The 15,843-nt window shown below is 42.3% G+C and overlaps 2 protein-coding genes across 6 annotated transcripts in view; both read right to left on the minus strand.

Annotated features, from left to right (window-relative positions):
• LOC118088254 (CMP-N-acetylneuraminate-beta-galactosamide-alpha-2,3-sialyltransferase 2) overlaps positions 1-9,527 on the minus strand; it is a 17,809-nt gene extending 8,282 nt beyond the window's left edge. The window contains exons 1-3 of one of the 3 annotated variants that reach the window (XM_035121643.2): positions 9,384-9,527; positions 3,088-3,643; positions 1,028-1,218 (exon numbers count right to left, since the gene is read on the minus strand). In XM_035121643.2, coding sequence (XP_034977534.2) covers positions 1,028-1,218; positions 3,088-3,360 — 464 coding nt within the window. In that variant the 5' untranslated portion in view covers positions 3,361-3,643; positions 9,384-9,527. Of the gene's footprint in view, positions 1-1,027; positions 1,219-3,087; positions 3,644-7,332; positions 8,246-9,383 lie in introns of those variants that run through there. The other 2 variants (XM_035121642.2, XM_035121640.2) reach the window with 2 other exon arrangements.
• A 4,319-nt stretch (positions 9,528-13,846) lies between these two features.
• Positions 13,847-15,843, minus strand: part of LOC118088251 (arf-GAP with SH3 domain, ANK repeat and PH domain-containing protein 2-like) — a 33,256-nt gene continuing 31,259 nt past the window's right edge. Inside the window, exons 27-28 of one of the 3 annotated variants that reach the window (XM_060277216.1) lie at positions 15,100-15,218; positions 13,847-14,550 (exon numbers count right to left, since the gene is read on the minus strand). In XM_060277216.1, coding sequence (XP_060133199.1) covers positions 14,463-14,550; positions 15,100-15,218 — 207 coding nt within the window. In that variant the 3' untranslated portion in view covers positions 13,847-14,462. Of the gene's footprint in view, positions 14,551-15,095; positions 15,219-15,320; positions 15,459-15,843 lie in introns of those variants that run through there. The other 2 variants (XM_060277217.1, XR_009557930.1) reach the window with 2 other exon arrangements.

Consider the following 15,843-nt stretch of genomic DNA (forward strand, 5'->3'; position numbering starts at 1 on the left):
CTGGTGGACATGGAACTTTAAAGAAATATGAATTTGGATGAATTATATATAATTTGACATCTTTGCAAAAATCTCCCTTAAAATCCTGGCCATGGCTGAGATGATGAAGATTTGTGACTGTAAGGAGGATTTAAGATTTGTGTCGCAGTTCGTAAATCAAACAAGATGGCGCTGGAATGGAGTGCAGTCAGAGGTAGAAGAGAAGCCGCCTGGTGAGAAGGGACGTCTGGCTTTTCTTCTGCTGGAAAGACTGTGATTCTATTTTCGGAGGAGCCATGGAGAGGAATTTGGATATAAGTTATGACTTAATTGATATTAGGGGCCAGAGATTGGAGGGAGGTTACAGATACAGTCCACATAGAGACAGAAAGTATTTGGAAACATCCGGCTGGCAACGTAAACTTGGAGGCCAAGAAAGGACAGTAACGGACTTGAAAATATGTGATATTTATATCAGAGGCTGTTAAATAAGGGATAAATTGAAAAGGAAGCAAGGGATATTGGTGATTAGCAGGGAGCTCTGGGAATCTGAGGCATGGGAGTCCGAAAAATTAAGTATAATTGGCTATAATTGGAATGTTTCCTTTAATTGGAATTGTAGGATTAATTTGGATTTGTAAAAATGTAATTGAGAATAATTTCAATGTGATTTGATGTGTTTTAATTGGAAAATTTAATAAAAAGTATTTCAAAAAAAAGGAAGGTGATGGCTTCATTATTATTTTTTTAAAAAAATACAAACTGCGAAGCATTAATGGTCCCTTCCAACTATGATTCTGTGGCTGAGTCTTCAGTATTAACCATCAGAGAGAGAGATTTAAAGTATCAAGAGATAATACCCCCAACAATTATCTCTCATCAGCCAGTCATTCTGACCTATTAACAAATAATCTGCCTAACAAAGGAATGGTTTCTCATCAGCCATAATACTACAATACACACAATACCACACAAAAATACTTTTCAGCATTATTCACACTAATGTTATGAAGCCCAAGGTAGGGTGTATATACTTTACTCCACTTACCTCAGCACAAAGTGGTGAGAGTCAATCTTTTTTCCATATTTAGAGCCCTTCAGCCTCCCTGAATTGCCCACCACAGCACATGTTCCACACTGGCTAAAATCCTGGACTGTAACAGGAGGGGAGTGAAGGATGTAAAACAAGTCCTTTATTATCTTCTGGAGTTGGCTTCCATCCTGATAGCCTTGCAGCTTCTAATGGAACAAAGTATGCTTTTAGTTGTTTAATTTTTTTTCTTTGTAATTTCCCCCCAGTATGTTGTTATGACCACCCTGGGCTCCTTGAAGAGGATGAGATAAAATTATTTTTATTATTAATAAATACTAACAGAGGACATTAAGGGAGGGGGTGTAGAACCTGCTTTCCAATAGCATCTTTTTCTTTAAACAAAAAAAGGAACTGCCTGCTTAAACAGATCACAAAAGAGAAATATTTGATGGTACAATTGACTGACTGCTAACTATTCTGAATAGGGATACAGAACAAAGGCAAATATCTTTAACGAGAATGCCTCATGCAAGGGTGGCTCCTGTGCTGTCAGTCAGGAAAACATTGTTCATGTGCTGTCACTGCTGCTTTTTTTTTAATCTCAGAAATGGAAGACATTTCTGCTGGGTGGCTTCTCCCTGCCATGCAACTATAAAAGCACAGGAGCTCTCTTTGGGTAAAGCAGTTGGCATCTGTACATCTCCCACCCAGTGGCTTTCCTGGTCCTGCAGCCAGGACTCTTTCCTCATTATTGAGAGACTGCTGGGTATATGTACAAGAGAGAGTTAGTGAAGCTGGAAGGACTGTTTAAGATTGGTCAAACATGCTGGCCAGATCGTCCTTTTGTTAGGGTAATTATGACCATGGGCTAAATGATGAGTAATGGTTGCTGTAATAAATAGTTATAAAGCAATAAATAGTTACTTTATTTATTGAATTTATATCTGTGCCTTCCTCCTAAAGTTGCTCAGGGAGAGTGTTTGCTCGGCTAAATACAGTGGTACCTCGGTTTAAGTACACAATTGGTTCCGGAAGTCTGTTCTTGAAGTGTACTTAACCTGAAGTGAACTTTCCCATTGAAAGTAATGGAAAGTGAATTAATCCGTTCCAGACGGGTACTTAAACTGAAAGTACTCAACCTGAAGCGTACTTAAACCGAGGTATGACTGTATCAGCAAATATCATAGCAGTGTACAACACTGCAATAAATAAAAATGGTTTCCCAGAAAAACTGACCCATGAGTCAACTTATCCTTCTAAGGTAAAGGTAAAAGGGAAAGGACCCCTGAAAGGTTAAGTCCAGTCAAAGGTGTTGTGGGGTTGTGGCGCTCAACTCACTTTCAGGCCAAGAGAGCCAGCGTTTGTCCACAGACAGCTTTCCAGGACATGTGGCCAGCATGACTAAACCGCTTCTGGCGCACCAGAACAGAACGTGATGGAAACCAGAGTGCACAAGAAAACCTATAGTAATAGGTGAGACTCTGGCATCTGATGGTTGGACTTCGTTAATATCTTTTTAATATGATGCCCTGTGTGAGGCCAAAATTGGGCACTCCCTAATCGATCTTCTCAACTATGGATCTTCTCAATTTTGTGCTCCCTCAGCTCAATGCCCTGTGTGAGGGAACTGCCCATACCACCCAAAACCCAGTGCTGATCTGATAAAATGTAGATAATGTCAGAGCCTGTATAATTTCAATGGGCTGGACCTCCAGCACAGACAGGTGACGATTAGTGGCTGGAACAAATGCAGAGCATGTAAAACATTTGCCAACTCTTCCTTGCTCTGCATTTGGTGCGGCTATCCCTGTGTGAGAGGGGAACTGCAGGACCATTCCAGGAGAAGGACCCACCTCACAGTAATTTACAGCAGCTGGCCTTGGTGCTGGACCTCCTGGTGAAGTTGGGAGTTAAAAACAAAACAAACACCAAACTAAAAAAAGGTATGCAGTACACTGCCTGAACCTCTGAACACTCAAAGAAGTAAGGAGATGCTCTGTGTTTCATTTAGCTCAATGGACACATCAGGGAGGAGCCTTTCTGCGTGTTTGCCATTAATGTGGTGCAACACTCACCAGCCACCACTGCAGAACCTCCAAGGGGACCTCTGGATTTCTAAGAGTCAGCAGGCAGTTTACCGAGGCATCAAAGTGATCACAAAACCAGTCCAACTTGCTATGCTCTGTGCACCTGTTCTGGCTGCACATCTTTCCCTCCCAGGGAGACTCCATCAGTGGCCATTCTCCAGAGGAAGGCAAAGGGCCCATATACACAGCCTTGTAAACCTTCCAAAGGAAAAATACAAGGCAGAGGGCCAGGATGCTCCACAGCTTTTTCCTGAACTGCATCCTTCACTCAATCAGTTGGATCTCATAGTTAAAAAACCTTCCATGAGGCAAAAGCATCATGCAGTGTGGTTTAACTTTATTGCCTATGTCAGACTTTTTGCTCTGTGCGTTTCCTGTTCACATATGATGAGCAGGTAGCTTCTTGAGTAGATACTGCTCCACACAGATGCGCAGCTCAGCAGCTAAAAACTCAGAAAAATCCAGGTCTGATTCATTCTCCATTTATTCAGCCAGCCAGTGTTCTGTGGGTGTGAACCAGTTAAGGCCTCACATCAAACGAATGCTGAAACACACAGAAAAAGTGTGATATGATGTTAGCATGGACTAAAGATGGCAGAGGGAAATGCTTGTGGCAAGATAAAGTTATTATTTTCAGACATCGTTCTGTACATTAAGAAGTTTAATGGTGTAATATTTTTCTAAATGTCTATGCTGTTGGTCCCAAACTTTCCTCCAGTTATGCTGCATGCAATTCAGTAGCAGTTTACCAGATGGGGCAGAACTGCAACACTACCTTCCCAGCAGTAGCAATGCTGCCATTTACTGAAAGGGCTGAGTTGGTGAACAGGTCAAGGCTGTTCAGGTGCTCTACAGAACTGCTGGTTTGGCTTCAGAATCACAGAGTTGTAGAGCTGGAAGGGACCACAAGGGTCATCTAGTCCAACCACCTGCAATGCAGGAATCTTTCAGCCAACGTGGGGCTCAAACCTACGACCCTGAGATTAAGAATCGCATGCTCTACTGACTGAGCTATCCCTCAACTCCCTAAATCACTGGTGCAGCTGCACAGCCCCAACCTCCTTCCTGCTTCCCCAACTATGTTCCGGTAACAGCAGCAAGACCATGACCAGGAAACTATAATTGTGACTCTGGGTGAGCCACTTCGAGTGTGATTTGTACCCAACTGTACAGCACTGTCAGCAACCCATCCAGTACTGTATTTATTTCTGGTCGTATCCAAGGTTTGTGTTAGTAATCAAGTTAGCATCTCATTAAACACATCCTGACATTTCCATAATTTGCTTCATACATTCTGTATTGTCCCTCATCCCAGCCAGTTAAAAAGACAGTTTGTTCACCAATTCACCCATTCCCATCAATACTTGCATTTTCCTTTCCCTCTTATTGCAGGGTTTGTAGATTTTTCTGGTATTATACGGTCCTAGCTATTTTTAGATGGAGACTCCTCTCCTCTTGCACTCCAATAAGGATATACACTGGCTTATCCACACTAAAAACAGAGATGACTCAAAAGGACCTATTCCAAAGCAGCAAAGCACAAGACTCGTAAAGAGCATGTCATTTTGTGTTGGGGGTTTTGGTTTCAAAACCAAACTCATAAAAACACTTGCTTTTTTGCTTTAGAAACTGTCATGTGTAAGCGGGTCAAATTTTAACAGAAAGCACAAGGGTCTGTTTTGTGCTGGAAGTCCTTCAAAGGAGGGTCAAAGGTTTTTCCTTAAAGGAAGGTCAAAGGTTTATCCTTGTTCTTAACCAAGACTCTCCTTGTGCCTAGTTAAAAGGGTGGAAGGGGGAGTGAAAATATGGTCTATAAGTCCAGCTAAAGAATATGGGAGTTCAGCAGAAGGTTGTGGAGTCATAAATGTAAAAAGCTGCAAGAGGGAAAAAGTGACGAAACCATTTCAGAGACCTGAAACACTGGGAAGTGTTTGGAAACCACAGTTAGGCACCACACCAAAGGAGCCCAGAGAAAACTACAAAGGGATGCAGAAGCTGAACTGTGGATGCAAATTGTCAGTATTGGTTTGGTCAGAGAAGCAGACAGTTTTGTTTTGTGGTTTGTTTATTGTTTATTTGCTTTTAAAGTGTTGTTTCAATAAAGTATTTAAAGATTTTAAAAAACCAAAATAGAGAAATCAACTACTCTTATGGGCAACTGCTAAAAATGTAAAAATTGGGGTTGCCCCTATAAGAAACCATTTTCTTAAAAATTTGTTGCCTTGCTAAACCTGTAAGTAAATACACAATGTTTTTTTTGGAAAAGTTTGGTGTGAGGTCTTGTTATTCACTCCACGCACAACTGCCATCACACACTACCCAGTACAGTATCGAGAGTAGGCTGGGTGAGCTAAAGTCCAGGTGGTTAAACAGCTGTTTAGTGGGGATGGGTGGGGGTTAGGAGGAATTGGGTGGGGTGGGGAGATATTTTTACCTGGTGGCAACAGTGAAATTAGCAAGGAGGAGAGGTTGGTTTGCTTACAGGCTACAGCCTGCGCTGTCAAAGGAGAAATCAAACTAAACTGGAAGAACATGAAAAGAAAATCCAGGCTTGTGCAAACATACCCTAAGCAAAACAAAATTTAAAAAATCCTTCCAGTAGCACTTTAGAGACCAACTAAGTTTGCCATGGGGTCACGAAGAGTCGGACACGACTAAACAGCAACAAAGTTTGTCATAGGTATACGAAAGCCCATACCTATGACAAACTTAGTTGGTCTCTAAGGTGCTACTGGAAGGATTTTTTAAATTTTGTTTTGACTACGTCAGACCAACACGGCTACCTACCTGTAACTAATACCCTAATTCTAACAAAGCCTTAGTAATGTGAATAATGTTCTCATTTCAGAAACGATTTCTAAATATTAAAATAGTGATGCAGAAAGGTTATCTAGAAATGTTCGTTTAAAATGCTCTTAGTCATACATGCTATCAATGTTATCAAGAAGAAGGAAAGCTAACAAAAATCCCCGCAAGGCAAATACACACTGGTGCCACTAGATCATTTTGGACTCTGAACCTAATGATATTGAGGGGAGGATTTCAATGGTAAAGTTACTGCAAATGAGAAACACAAAATGCACCCATCACCTCCAAAGGTGCACAATTCACTGTGCCACCTACACAGGGTTGTATGCAATGTTAGTCCTACTCAGATGCGTTAAAAATAATAGCCATGGCTAACATTGATTTTAGTAGGCCTACTCTTGAGTATAACTTAATTGGACACAATTCACATGGTATAAACTGATCCTATGCAAAATAAATCCCACTAGGCTCAGTAGGGATTATTCCAGAGTAAAAGTTTGTGTCAGGTTACAACAATGAAATCACAGCCTCATCGCACAAAGTGAGATGTTGAGCTGGGACACCAGAAAGAAAGAAAACACACAATTCCAGAAAGAGGGGCATTTTATCTTACCCGCCCCTTTAACTCTATACTTTGCAACTACTGATATGTTGTTAGAGCAAAAGAAAGAAAGAAGACAACTCTGAAGAATGAAAAAGAGAGATCATGTGCAGAGCTTCACATTTTAAAATGGGACTTGCGTTTGTTGCTCTGATGCTAAGGATGCTAAAGTATAAAATGTTATAAATGAACGTAAATGAACTAGGAAGACTTATGTACTGTAATTGGTTACAAATCAAGTGCATAAGTTTCCCTGGGCCAATAGTCAAGAACATTGTTGGATCTGAAATGCAATTAGGCAGGACTGAAGGAAACACACTCTGTACATGTTTTGGGACTTTCATCTTATTACTTCACAATCCTAGACACATTGTTTAGGAGTGAGTCCTATGAAACTCAGCAATATATTCTTCTGAATAAAAGGTGCCTAGGATCCGGCTGTAACTGAAGGGGGAAAGGGTGTGTGGAAGGAATTAAAAACACAAATTACAGCTGCAAACACACTACAGTACACCTTTAATGCACGTTTGAAGCACATTCCCCCACTCAAAGAATTCTGGGCACTGTAGTTTATCCATCACAAACAATTCCCAGCCACTCTGAACAAACTACTGTGCCCAAAATTATTTGAGGGGAGGAAATGTACTCCGAATGTGTTTTAAAGCTGTTTTAAAGTCTTTTAAAGATATGATAAACCGGATGGCAGGAAGTGAATGAAGACCAGTTTGTGAGCAATGAACAAGCAAATAAAATAGAGGAAGAAGGCAAGGGAGGGTGGGGTATTAACAAAAATAAAAGACAGACACAACCCTCTGCACACTTACCCGGGAAGAGCACGCCCCACTGAACGCATTGTGATTTACTTGTGAGAGTCAACACGCACAGCACAGGCACTGGTGGCAGCCCCAAGCGGAAGTTTTGTTGCAAATTCAGCTGAGATAGTGGAATTCCTCCATAGAGGGAGAAGCACTGGTTCCAGCAACGAGGGAATTCTTTCCCATTTCCTGCTAGTTTATCGCTGCAGCGTGGAAAGTTGCTGCAAACACAACTATGACTCACTTGGAAAAGGAGGTTGCTGCTCTTTGGCACCACTGCAAATAACAGCTTCCGAGGAGGGATCTTCTTCGGGACCTCAGCAGGAGATTGTCCTCTTCCCCACCTGGCTGAGATAATCACTAGCCCCTCCCCCACCTTACACTAAGGGTATTTGCATTTGAAAAACAAAAACTAATGCAAATACACTTTCTGTTAAAGAACGAACTGGCTCGTTCCCCCCCTTTGTTAATCTGGCAAACTTTTTACCATAATTGAGGTTATGTTTCAACAAGTTCAAGGACACCTCAACAGACTCTACAGTGTGTTCAAAAACAAGGACCTGCAGCGAAGACTGAACAGGCTGTTGTTTCAAAGTCTGCAGCTACGTTATCTCGTGTCCCTGAAGTCTCTTATCAAGTCAAGAGACATGTTGCTACTATCTTTCAAGCAAAAAACATAGCCATGAGAGTCAGTTACTGCTCTCCAAGGCAGCTCTGCGTAACAGTCCTCAACTTCTGAGGGGAAAAACTGGGGAAGGAATTGTGTGGGAGGAGGAAATCCTGCTTGCACCAGGCCAACTACCGCAAGAGGTGATTCAGTGGAGGCAGGAGTTTGTTTTCCCACACTAAGCTTTCATTGTTTGATTGGTCTAACTCTAAATCACTCTGTAAGGTAAGCGTAAAACCTATAATGGCCAGGCCCCTTATTATTATTTCACACAAATCAGAGTTAACCCCTCCTATTTGTTGATTCACATTTACATGGATTTTTGCACATTTCATCGGAAAGCACTACAGCTAGCAAATGCACTCTGAAACATGCTACAAGGCAAGTCCTATTCTCACCTATCCTTTCAGAGAGTGTCTTAAAGGGTGGAGGACGCAGAAATGATCATCATCTGAGGCCCTTCTTTGTGTGCCTCCTCCCATGAGAGGTCTGGAGGGTGGCAACAGGAGAACGGGGCTCACCTGGGACCTTCATTACATATTTTTAGGCACCAGGTGAAAATGTTTCTCTATAGCCAGGCCAGGCCTTTGGCTGATTAACATCCCATGACCTTTTAAATGTGCTTGTGGGAGAGGAATTATTGGTTTGTTTTATTGTGTATTCTGTGCTCTCATTTCTCATTTTTTATGATGTGAGCTGCCCTGTGCTCTTTGGATAAAGGGCGGTATACAAATTTAATCAATAATGATAGTAATAATGCTGACAATGGAAAGAGAGGTTCGTGTTGGTTGTCAAGACCAGCTTTTATTCATAATTTACAAGCACTGTGGAAATATGGGCTACAGATAAGCAACTTCTACTAAAAATAATTTAGTATTAGGCATTAGGCAGAGTACGTCAGATTACATAACCATGTACCTTTAATTAATTAATTAATTAATTTTAATAAAATTTATACACTGCCTGATTGTGTGTGGTTTTTTAAAAACAACAACACAACAACAACAACCCTCAGAGCATTTGACAAATACTGCAAAGGAACATTAAGGAACAATAAATAGTTATTTTCAGTTTATAAACTGCCAGAATGTCCCATTGATTTTAAAGGGGTCTTTCCTGCATTAGCAACATTTATGTGTGCCCAAATACTATTTTAATGGGGCCTCTCCCTTCTGTGCAGTGTCAAAGCAGCATTGCTTTGGAGTACAATTTGACATTTTACAGCAGCTTATGAAGCAGAGCACAATTACTCCTGAAACACACTGTCACAGAGATACATGCACTATGTCTGATGCTACTCATTGCACTGAATAGTGCCACAGGCCCCACACTAATAATCCTAACTGTTGCTGCTGAAAGATAGTTTGCTAGTGTTACCACCTGCTTACCTTACCCAAGTGTAGGAAATCACACAGTCCGGGCAAACTGAATTATTGTTCTTCCTCTCTGAATCTTCCTTGGTTGCACTCAGAATATTAATGAAGATTGAAGCCACCTCCCATGGCTGCATGCAGTAAGTGACTCATTTTGAAATAGTGCTTTCGAACAGGAACTATTGCAAAAATAGAAGGGGAAGTTAACAACCCAATGACAACCACATCAGACCAAAGACACATGCTTTAAAAGCAAATGGTATTGTTTAAGCTGTAGAAGAGAAAATGTCTCCTGCAGCATAGAGGAAGCCACTGTGTGGTTGGTCACATTTGCAAGCAGGCAGCCATTGTTGACTGCATTAGGAACATAGGAGGCTGCCTTATACCGAGTCAGATCATTTGTACATCTACTCTGACTGGCAGCAGCTCTTCAGGGTTTCAGGCCAGAGTGTTTGCCAGCTGTACCTGCCAATGCTGGAGACCGAACCATTAACCACTGAGCTGCAATCCTTTCCCAAATCATGCTATCCTCCTGCTATTGTAAAATTGGCTCACACAGCTGTTCTGCTTAACCAGTCAGAATTATCAACCAACTTTGGCTGCAACAAGCACTGCCTCTGCCAACCCAACTCCCCCAACTTGTCTTCTGATAGTAGGTTATCTCATATATTTTCAAGCCCTGTTGGTGGGAAATATTGGAATTCCTTCAAAGTTTCAGGAGGCTCCACAGTGAGAAGATCAGTAATGGTGGGCACCCACCACACCTTTCATCACTGCTAGGAAATCCATTGGAATTCACAGCAGCTGGGGAGTGTTGGGTGTATTCTAGGTACACTGTCTGTTTGCCAGGGGAAATGGCTAATTCCAGCAGGCTTACCCAGCACCCTGTAAGAAAAGAGCATGTGCCACTGAATACATCCCCAAATCCTCTTTAACATACAGAGTTAAGAGGAGGGTACTCCACAAGCAGGCTGCCACTACAGAAAAGACCTGTTCTCCATTCCCTAACTCAATGGATCTTAGTAAGTGAAGGGAGCCCCCCCCCCTACCCCCAAGTGGTGTCTTACCAGAAGATCTTAAGGCTTTGGGAGGCATGCATGTAAACAAGTGGTCCTAAAAGCAATCTGCCAGCAAAAGCTTATTGCAACATAAATCCTTTAAATTGCTGGTTGCTAGAGAGTTTCCTTTCTAAGACACGAGGAGTCAAACAGAAGTCCCTGATCCTTGTTCTTACAGGTTCCATTTGTGCAAAAGAAGGAACATGGTTAAACAGAGGTCAGATACTTTCACTTTCTTTTATAGGGTTCCTATTTTAGGATAACAGTCTGAACAAAATAAAAAAATCTTTCCAGTAGCACCTTAGAGGCCAACTAAGTTTGTTATAGGTATGAGCTTTCATATGCATGCAACACTTCTTCAGATACACTGAAACAGAAGTCTGAACAGTAACATTTACAGTATTTGCCTGCAAGCTAGACTGCATTTCTGATTAAAAACTGAAGGTGGCATTTCAGCTGCCTGAATATACGTGTTTTAAATATAATCTGTCCCGTGTGTGTGTTACACACCAGATCAGGATGTTTAGTTTTAAAAGCCATTAATTTATACAGCCTATATAGGCTTCCAGTCATCAGCCAATTTATTAACCTGCTTTCCCCACTCATTTTCCTAGAGTTTCTTCTCTCTTTTGTAGTAACACATCAACAGCAACACATCAACAGCAATGATTTGGGTTTTCCAGAAAGTGGTGATGTCCATAGTATGAGAGGTCACTGTCAGACTTGGCCCCTGTAGGTGGGAAGAGATAAGGATCTGACCCACTGGCCAGATCAGAGTTTCCCACTATAGAGAGTGATCTATTTTAGCAACAGGTAGGTAGCTGTGTTGGTCTGATGTAGTCGAAACAAAATAAAAAAATTCCTTCCAGTAGCACCTTAGAGACCAACTAAGTTTGTTATTGGTATGAGCTTTCGTGTGCATTTCGTGTGTATCTGAAGAAGTGTGCATGCACACGAAAGCTCATACCAATGACAAACTTAGTTGGTCTCTAAGGTGCTACTGGAAGGAATTTTTTTATTTTGTTTCATCCATAGATGTGGAGACCGTCAGAACATGTAATTCTCTTTTGTCAGTTTTTCTTACTATGCTTTCAAGGAGAGGTCAGTAACTGTAGACTGTATTTTTAGCTTTCAGGCATTTGTCTATGTGTAAATAAATAATTGGGACGCGGGGGGTGCTGTGGGTTAAACCACTGAGCCTAGGGCTTGCTGATCAGAAGGTAGACGGTTTGAATCCCTGCAACGGGGTGAACTCCCGTTGCTCGGTCCCAGCTCCTGCCAACCTAGCAGTTCGAAAGCACGTCAAAGTGCAAGTAGATAAATAGGTACTGCTCCAAGCGGGAAGGTAAATGGTGTTTCTGTGTGGTGCTCTGGTTCACCAGAAGCGGCTTTGTCATGCTGGCCACATGACCTGGAAGCTGTACGCTGGCTCCCTTGGCCAATAATGCGAGATGAGCACCGCAACCCCAGAGTCGGTCACGACTGTACCTAATAGTCAGGGGTACCTTACCAGGTGCATAAGTTGCCAGTGTATTTCCAGGTCCATTTTAAAGTACAGTACTGAGTTTATTCTTTAAAGGTTTGGGACCAGGTTACTTTAGATTAGGGCTGGGAAACCCCTTTTAGCCTGAACTGCATGCCACTGGTGGGTAGGGTTAAAGATATAAAGTGAGTGGGGCTGAGGCCAAAGTGGGTGGAGCAACAGATATGAGACTTACCAGCTATGCAAAAGTCTCCATCCTTCATCCAGGCAAAAGCACTTGGAGAAAGTGCAGTAAGGCTGGTGGGAAGGGGGTATGGGTACTCGTGAGGGGGCATGTTCTAGGAGAATCCCAAGGCCTAGAGAGCTGCATTCAGCCCCTGGGGTTCACTCTTCCTGTAGTCTGCCCGCACTTTTTTGAGATCAGCTTCAGAGACTCTGCTTGTGTGCCTGACTGTAAGAGCAATAAGGCTAATGGGAATTAGGGAGGGGGCCTTTTTGGCAGTGGCCCCATGCTTGTGGAACTCTGTTTCAGCTGAAATATATAAGGCTCCATTATTGTAGACTTTTAAGCAAGCCCCAAAGATCCGCCTATTTACAACTGCCTCCTCTTAAATAGTAATTTTATTGAGTTGAACTATATATGGTGCAAGTGTACAAAGTTATTTAACATCAACATTTATTTTTTACTACACAAAGCAGGTTTTCAACTTCCCTCAAAACCTTCCACTCAGAAGTAACACTGGAAAAGTGTAATTTCAAATCTCCCTTGGCAATCTGACTAAGCAGCATGAGACATAAGCAAAAGAAAATTTATTACCGGAGTGGTGGTGGTGATGGGGATAAAACATGCATTCAGGTGTACCAAAACATTTAGGAAATAAAAGTAATATTCTTTTCACACAGAGACATAAATCACACTGACTGATTTAGGAGGTCACTGCTAGTACAAAGACAGACCACTTTTTCAGGATAAGCTGGAAAAAGAAACATGAGACAAAAATTAAATGGTATACAGTTTTGGACTGCAGTACGTTTTCTTCTCAGGTGGAATCATCATTTGAAAAGACAGATAGGAAAGAGCTCTAATGATTCGGGCAATCAGGATTATATCTAAACTATCAACACAAGGCAGCTGTAAAGATGTCAGCTGCAATTCTTGGATATGTCAGGTTGGGCAGTCTTAGTAAGAATAGGTAAATAGGGTTACTGTTATGTAAAGCAATAGTAAGACTTTATTTGCAACGAAGTGTTTAATGCCTGTCCTGTTCGGGAAGGATATAATTAGATCAGTTAGAACTATTATTTCTGAAATCACTGGTATGAATGGTAAAACTGTCCTGTTAAGACTGGAGTGGGATGAGAGACAGCTTGGAACGTCTTCTAAGGCACAGGAACCAATGGCCCTCCAGAAGTTGCTGGACTCCAACTCCCATCAGTCATAGTCAGCAAGAGAAGAGGATGTTGGGAGTTGAAATCCAACGACGTTTAAGGGCCAAAGGTTCACCATCCTTGTGTTATATAAGCAGCAAAATCTGAATTTATCCACAGAGTGGGATACATTTGCAAAAACTGAAATATCTTTTATGTGGGTGGTTTTTTTTTTAAGGAAGGTGGGGCTCCTTGCATCACTAGAAAAAGGTTGCTGCATGGGATGCACATGGGATTGGAGATTTAGCTGACATACTGTATTTTGCTTCATGGACTGCTGGTTGCTATGTTGGAATTCAAGAAGAATGTTCCCCATAGCTTGTGGAAGGGAATGAAGGCGGCTATTATGATTTTGTCCTACTTGTTTCTACCATCAGGAACTATAGGCTCAGCAAGTATCTCCCTTCTAACTTCTGCTGGTTAACATATGGGTAGTTCATGACTAGAACAAGAAGTCAAGCTTCATAGCCTTTTAGTCCTCCAGGTCATATGATTCTAAGTCACAAAGAGGTGCCTATTTTTCTGTGCAGTGGAAGGGAGTAACAGTGAAGAGGTGGAGCTTTCCAAACAGAATACCTGGAACATATTGACCCCATCACAGATACACTGTGTGGAAGCTGCTTTTCTGTGGAACCGCTGCCAGAGTGTGCATGAATGAAGCAACCACCTAGAGGATCTTTCCCATCCAATTGTTACCTAGCTGTGAGGCTTGAGGATGATTCAGTTGGAAAAGACACATGGAGTTGGCTTCACTCTTGGATGTCTGGCATTCATACAAAAACCATAGCAATGACTGATTGAACCACCAAAAAAGGACTCCTGTGCCACTCTGAGTGTGTATGAAAGAGGCCAGTGAGTTTGTCAGATAATACAGCTTAGCTACAATTCTATTTAAATCAATGGACATTTTTCCAGCGGCTTGAATGAGAAGTGGATTGCACTTTAGTCTATGATGACATTTCTGCATCAGTGAGCCTGATTCCTGGTCCAGCATGTCACCCTACAGATTGGTGACTGAGTTAATAAATGTGAAAGGAACACTACTGAAGTCTTGGCATGTTGCCTTCAGAGGCCACTCTTAAAGCAGAGGATTACTGTATATTTTCAGCAAATGATACAGTGTTCTTTCATCAACCCATCCTTCTATTCATGCAGAATGTAAACAAACGATGCTGGGAATAAACCTTTCCTGGAAGGCTGCCCTTCAATCCTGCCACACTGCAAAGAAAGAAATACCAGAAGGTGAGGCAGTTTTAACACAGAGAGAAAAACCTCAGTGCATTGTAATTACAAGTCTTACAACAACTGTATTTCTGAGACCATCATTCCCTATATTTATGGGATTGGGATGTGATGCGCTATGATGTCTGAAGGCAGCACCTGGCGTCATTGGGAAGCAATTGGAGCTCCAGAGCCCCGACCAGGGTCGTTGCCAATGCAGACCTGACTTTCTGAGCAGTATTGGGTCTAGCTGCCATTTTAATATTCAATACAAAATATTCCCTCATGCTCCAAGGCATTGTGGGAAATTAAAATTGTGGCTGGCAGCATTGTTGAATATAAATGGTGGAAAGATCCCCTGTCTGGTGTTGAAGCTGTTGCATGACACAGCCCATCACCGCTGACTCCTGCTAAGGCCCACTGACCACAGGGCACTTTGCTGAGGACCCCTTCAAACCTGGAGCCAGTCCCATGGGGTAGGGTAATGATCAGTGCCATGATAAGGAATCCCTAGCAACCACCCAGAATAAACTGTTACATACCCACCAATTGGAGTCCTCCTGTCCTTCTACTACAATTATCTCTCCAGTCTGGAAGGTTAGCTCATCTTCGTGGTCAGCCTGGCAGTCATAAAGGGCTCTGACCCGACACAGACTGGAGCGTCTCTGAAAATGGGCACCAGAAAGCAATGTCAAGCTTGCAAACACAGATAATGGAGTTCAGGGTTGGGGGAACTTGTGGCCGTCTAGATGTTTAGGGACTCCTACCTTCCATCAGCCCCAGCCAGCACAACCAATAGTCAGGAATGATGGGAACTGTAGTCAAGTAACATCTGGAAGGCCACAGGTTCCCCCAAACCTGGTGTAGTTCATGTCGAAGGCCTCAGTCACTTACACATGAAGAAGCTTTATAGCAAGAAGGAAATTGAACTGTTATTTTCGGCAAAAATTCTTAGCAAGCAGGGCTGAACGGTGCATTTGCAAGCAACTGGCATCAATTTAGTAAGTGAAGTCTCTCCTCAGTCATATTGTGAGGCAGACCTCATCACAATATGGCTGAGGAGAGGGGCCACCACCATGCAATTAATTTCTTCACCCCTGAATCCTGTTAGTGACAGACAGACTTCATTACCTCATCGCTTTGGCTCACTTGGTGATTCATAACATCTCTGGAGTTGGCAATTTCATATTTAAAGTGCTGTGCAGACTAACCCCTCCCCCAATTCATCAGAAGCTTAATTCTCCCCCCCCTCTCCTACAGTAGTCAGAGGCAGCTCAGGTCAGTGAAAGG

This window comes from Zootoca vivipara, chromosome 7 (assembly GCF_963506605.1).
Source record: "Zootoca vivipara chromosome 7, rZooViv1.1, whole genome shotgun sequence".
NCBI lineage: Eukaryota > Metazoa > Chordata > Lepidosauria > Squamata > Lacertidae > Zootoca > Zootoca vivipara.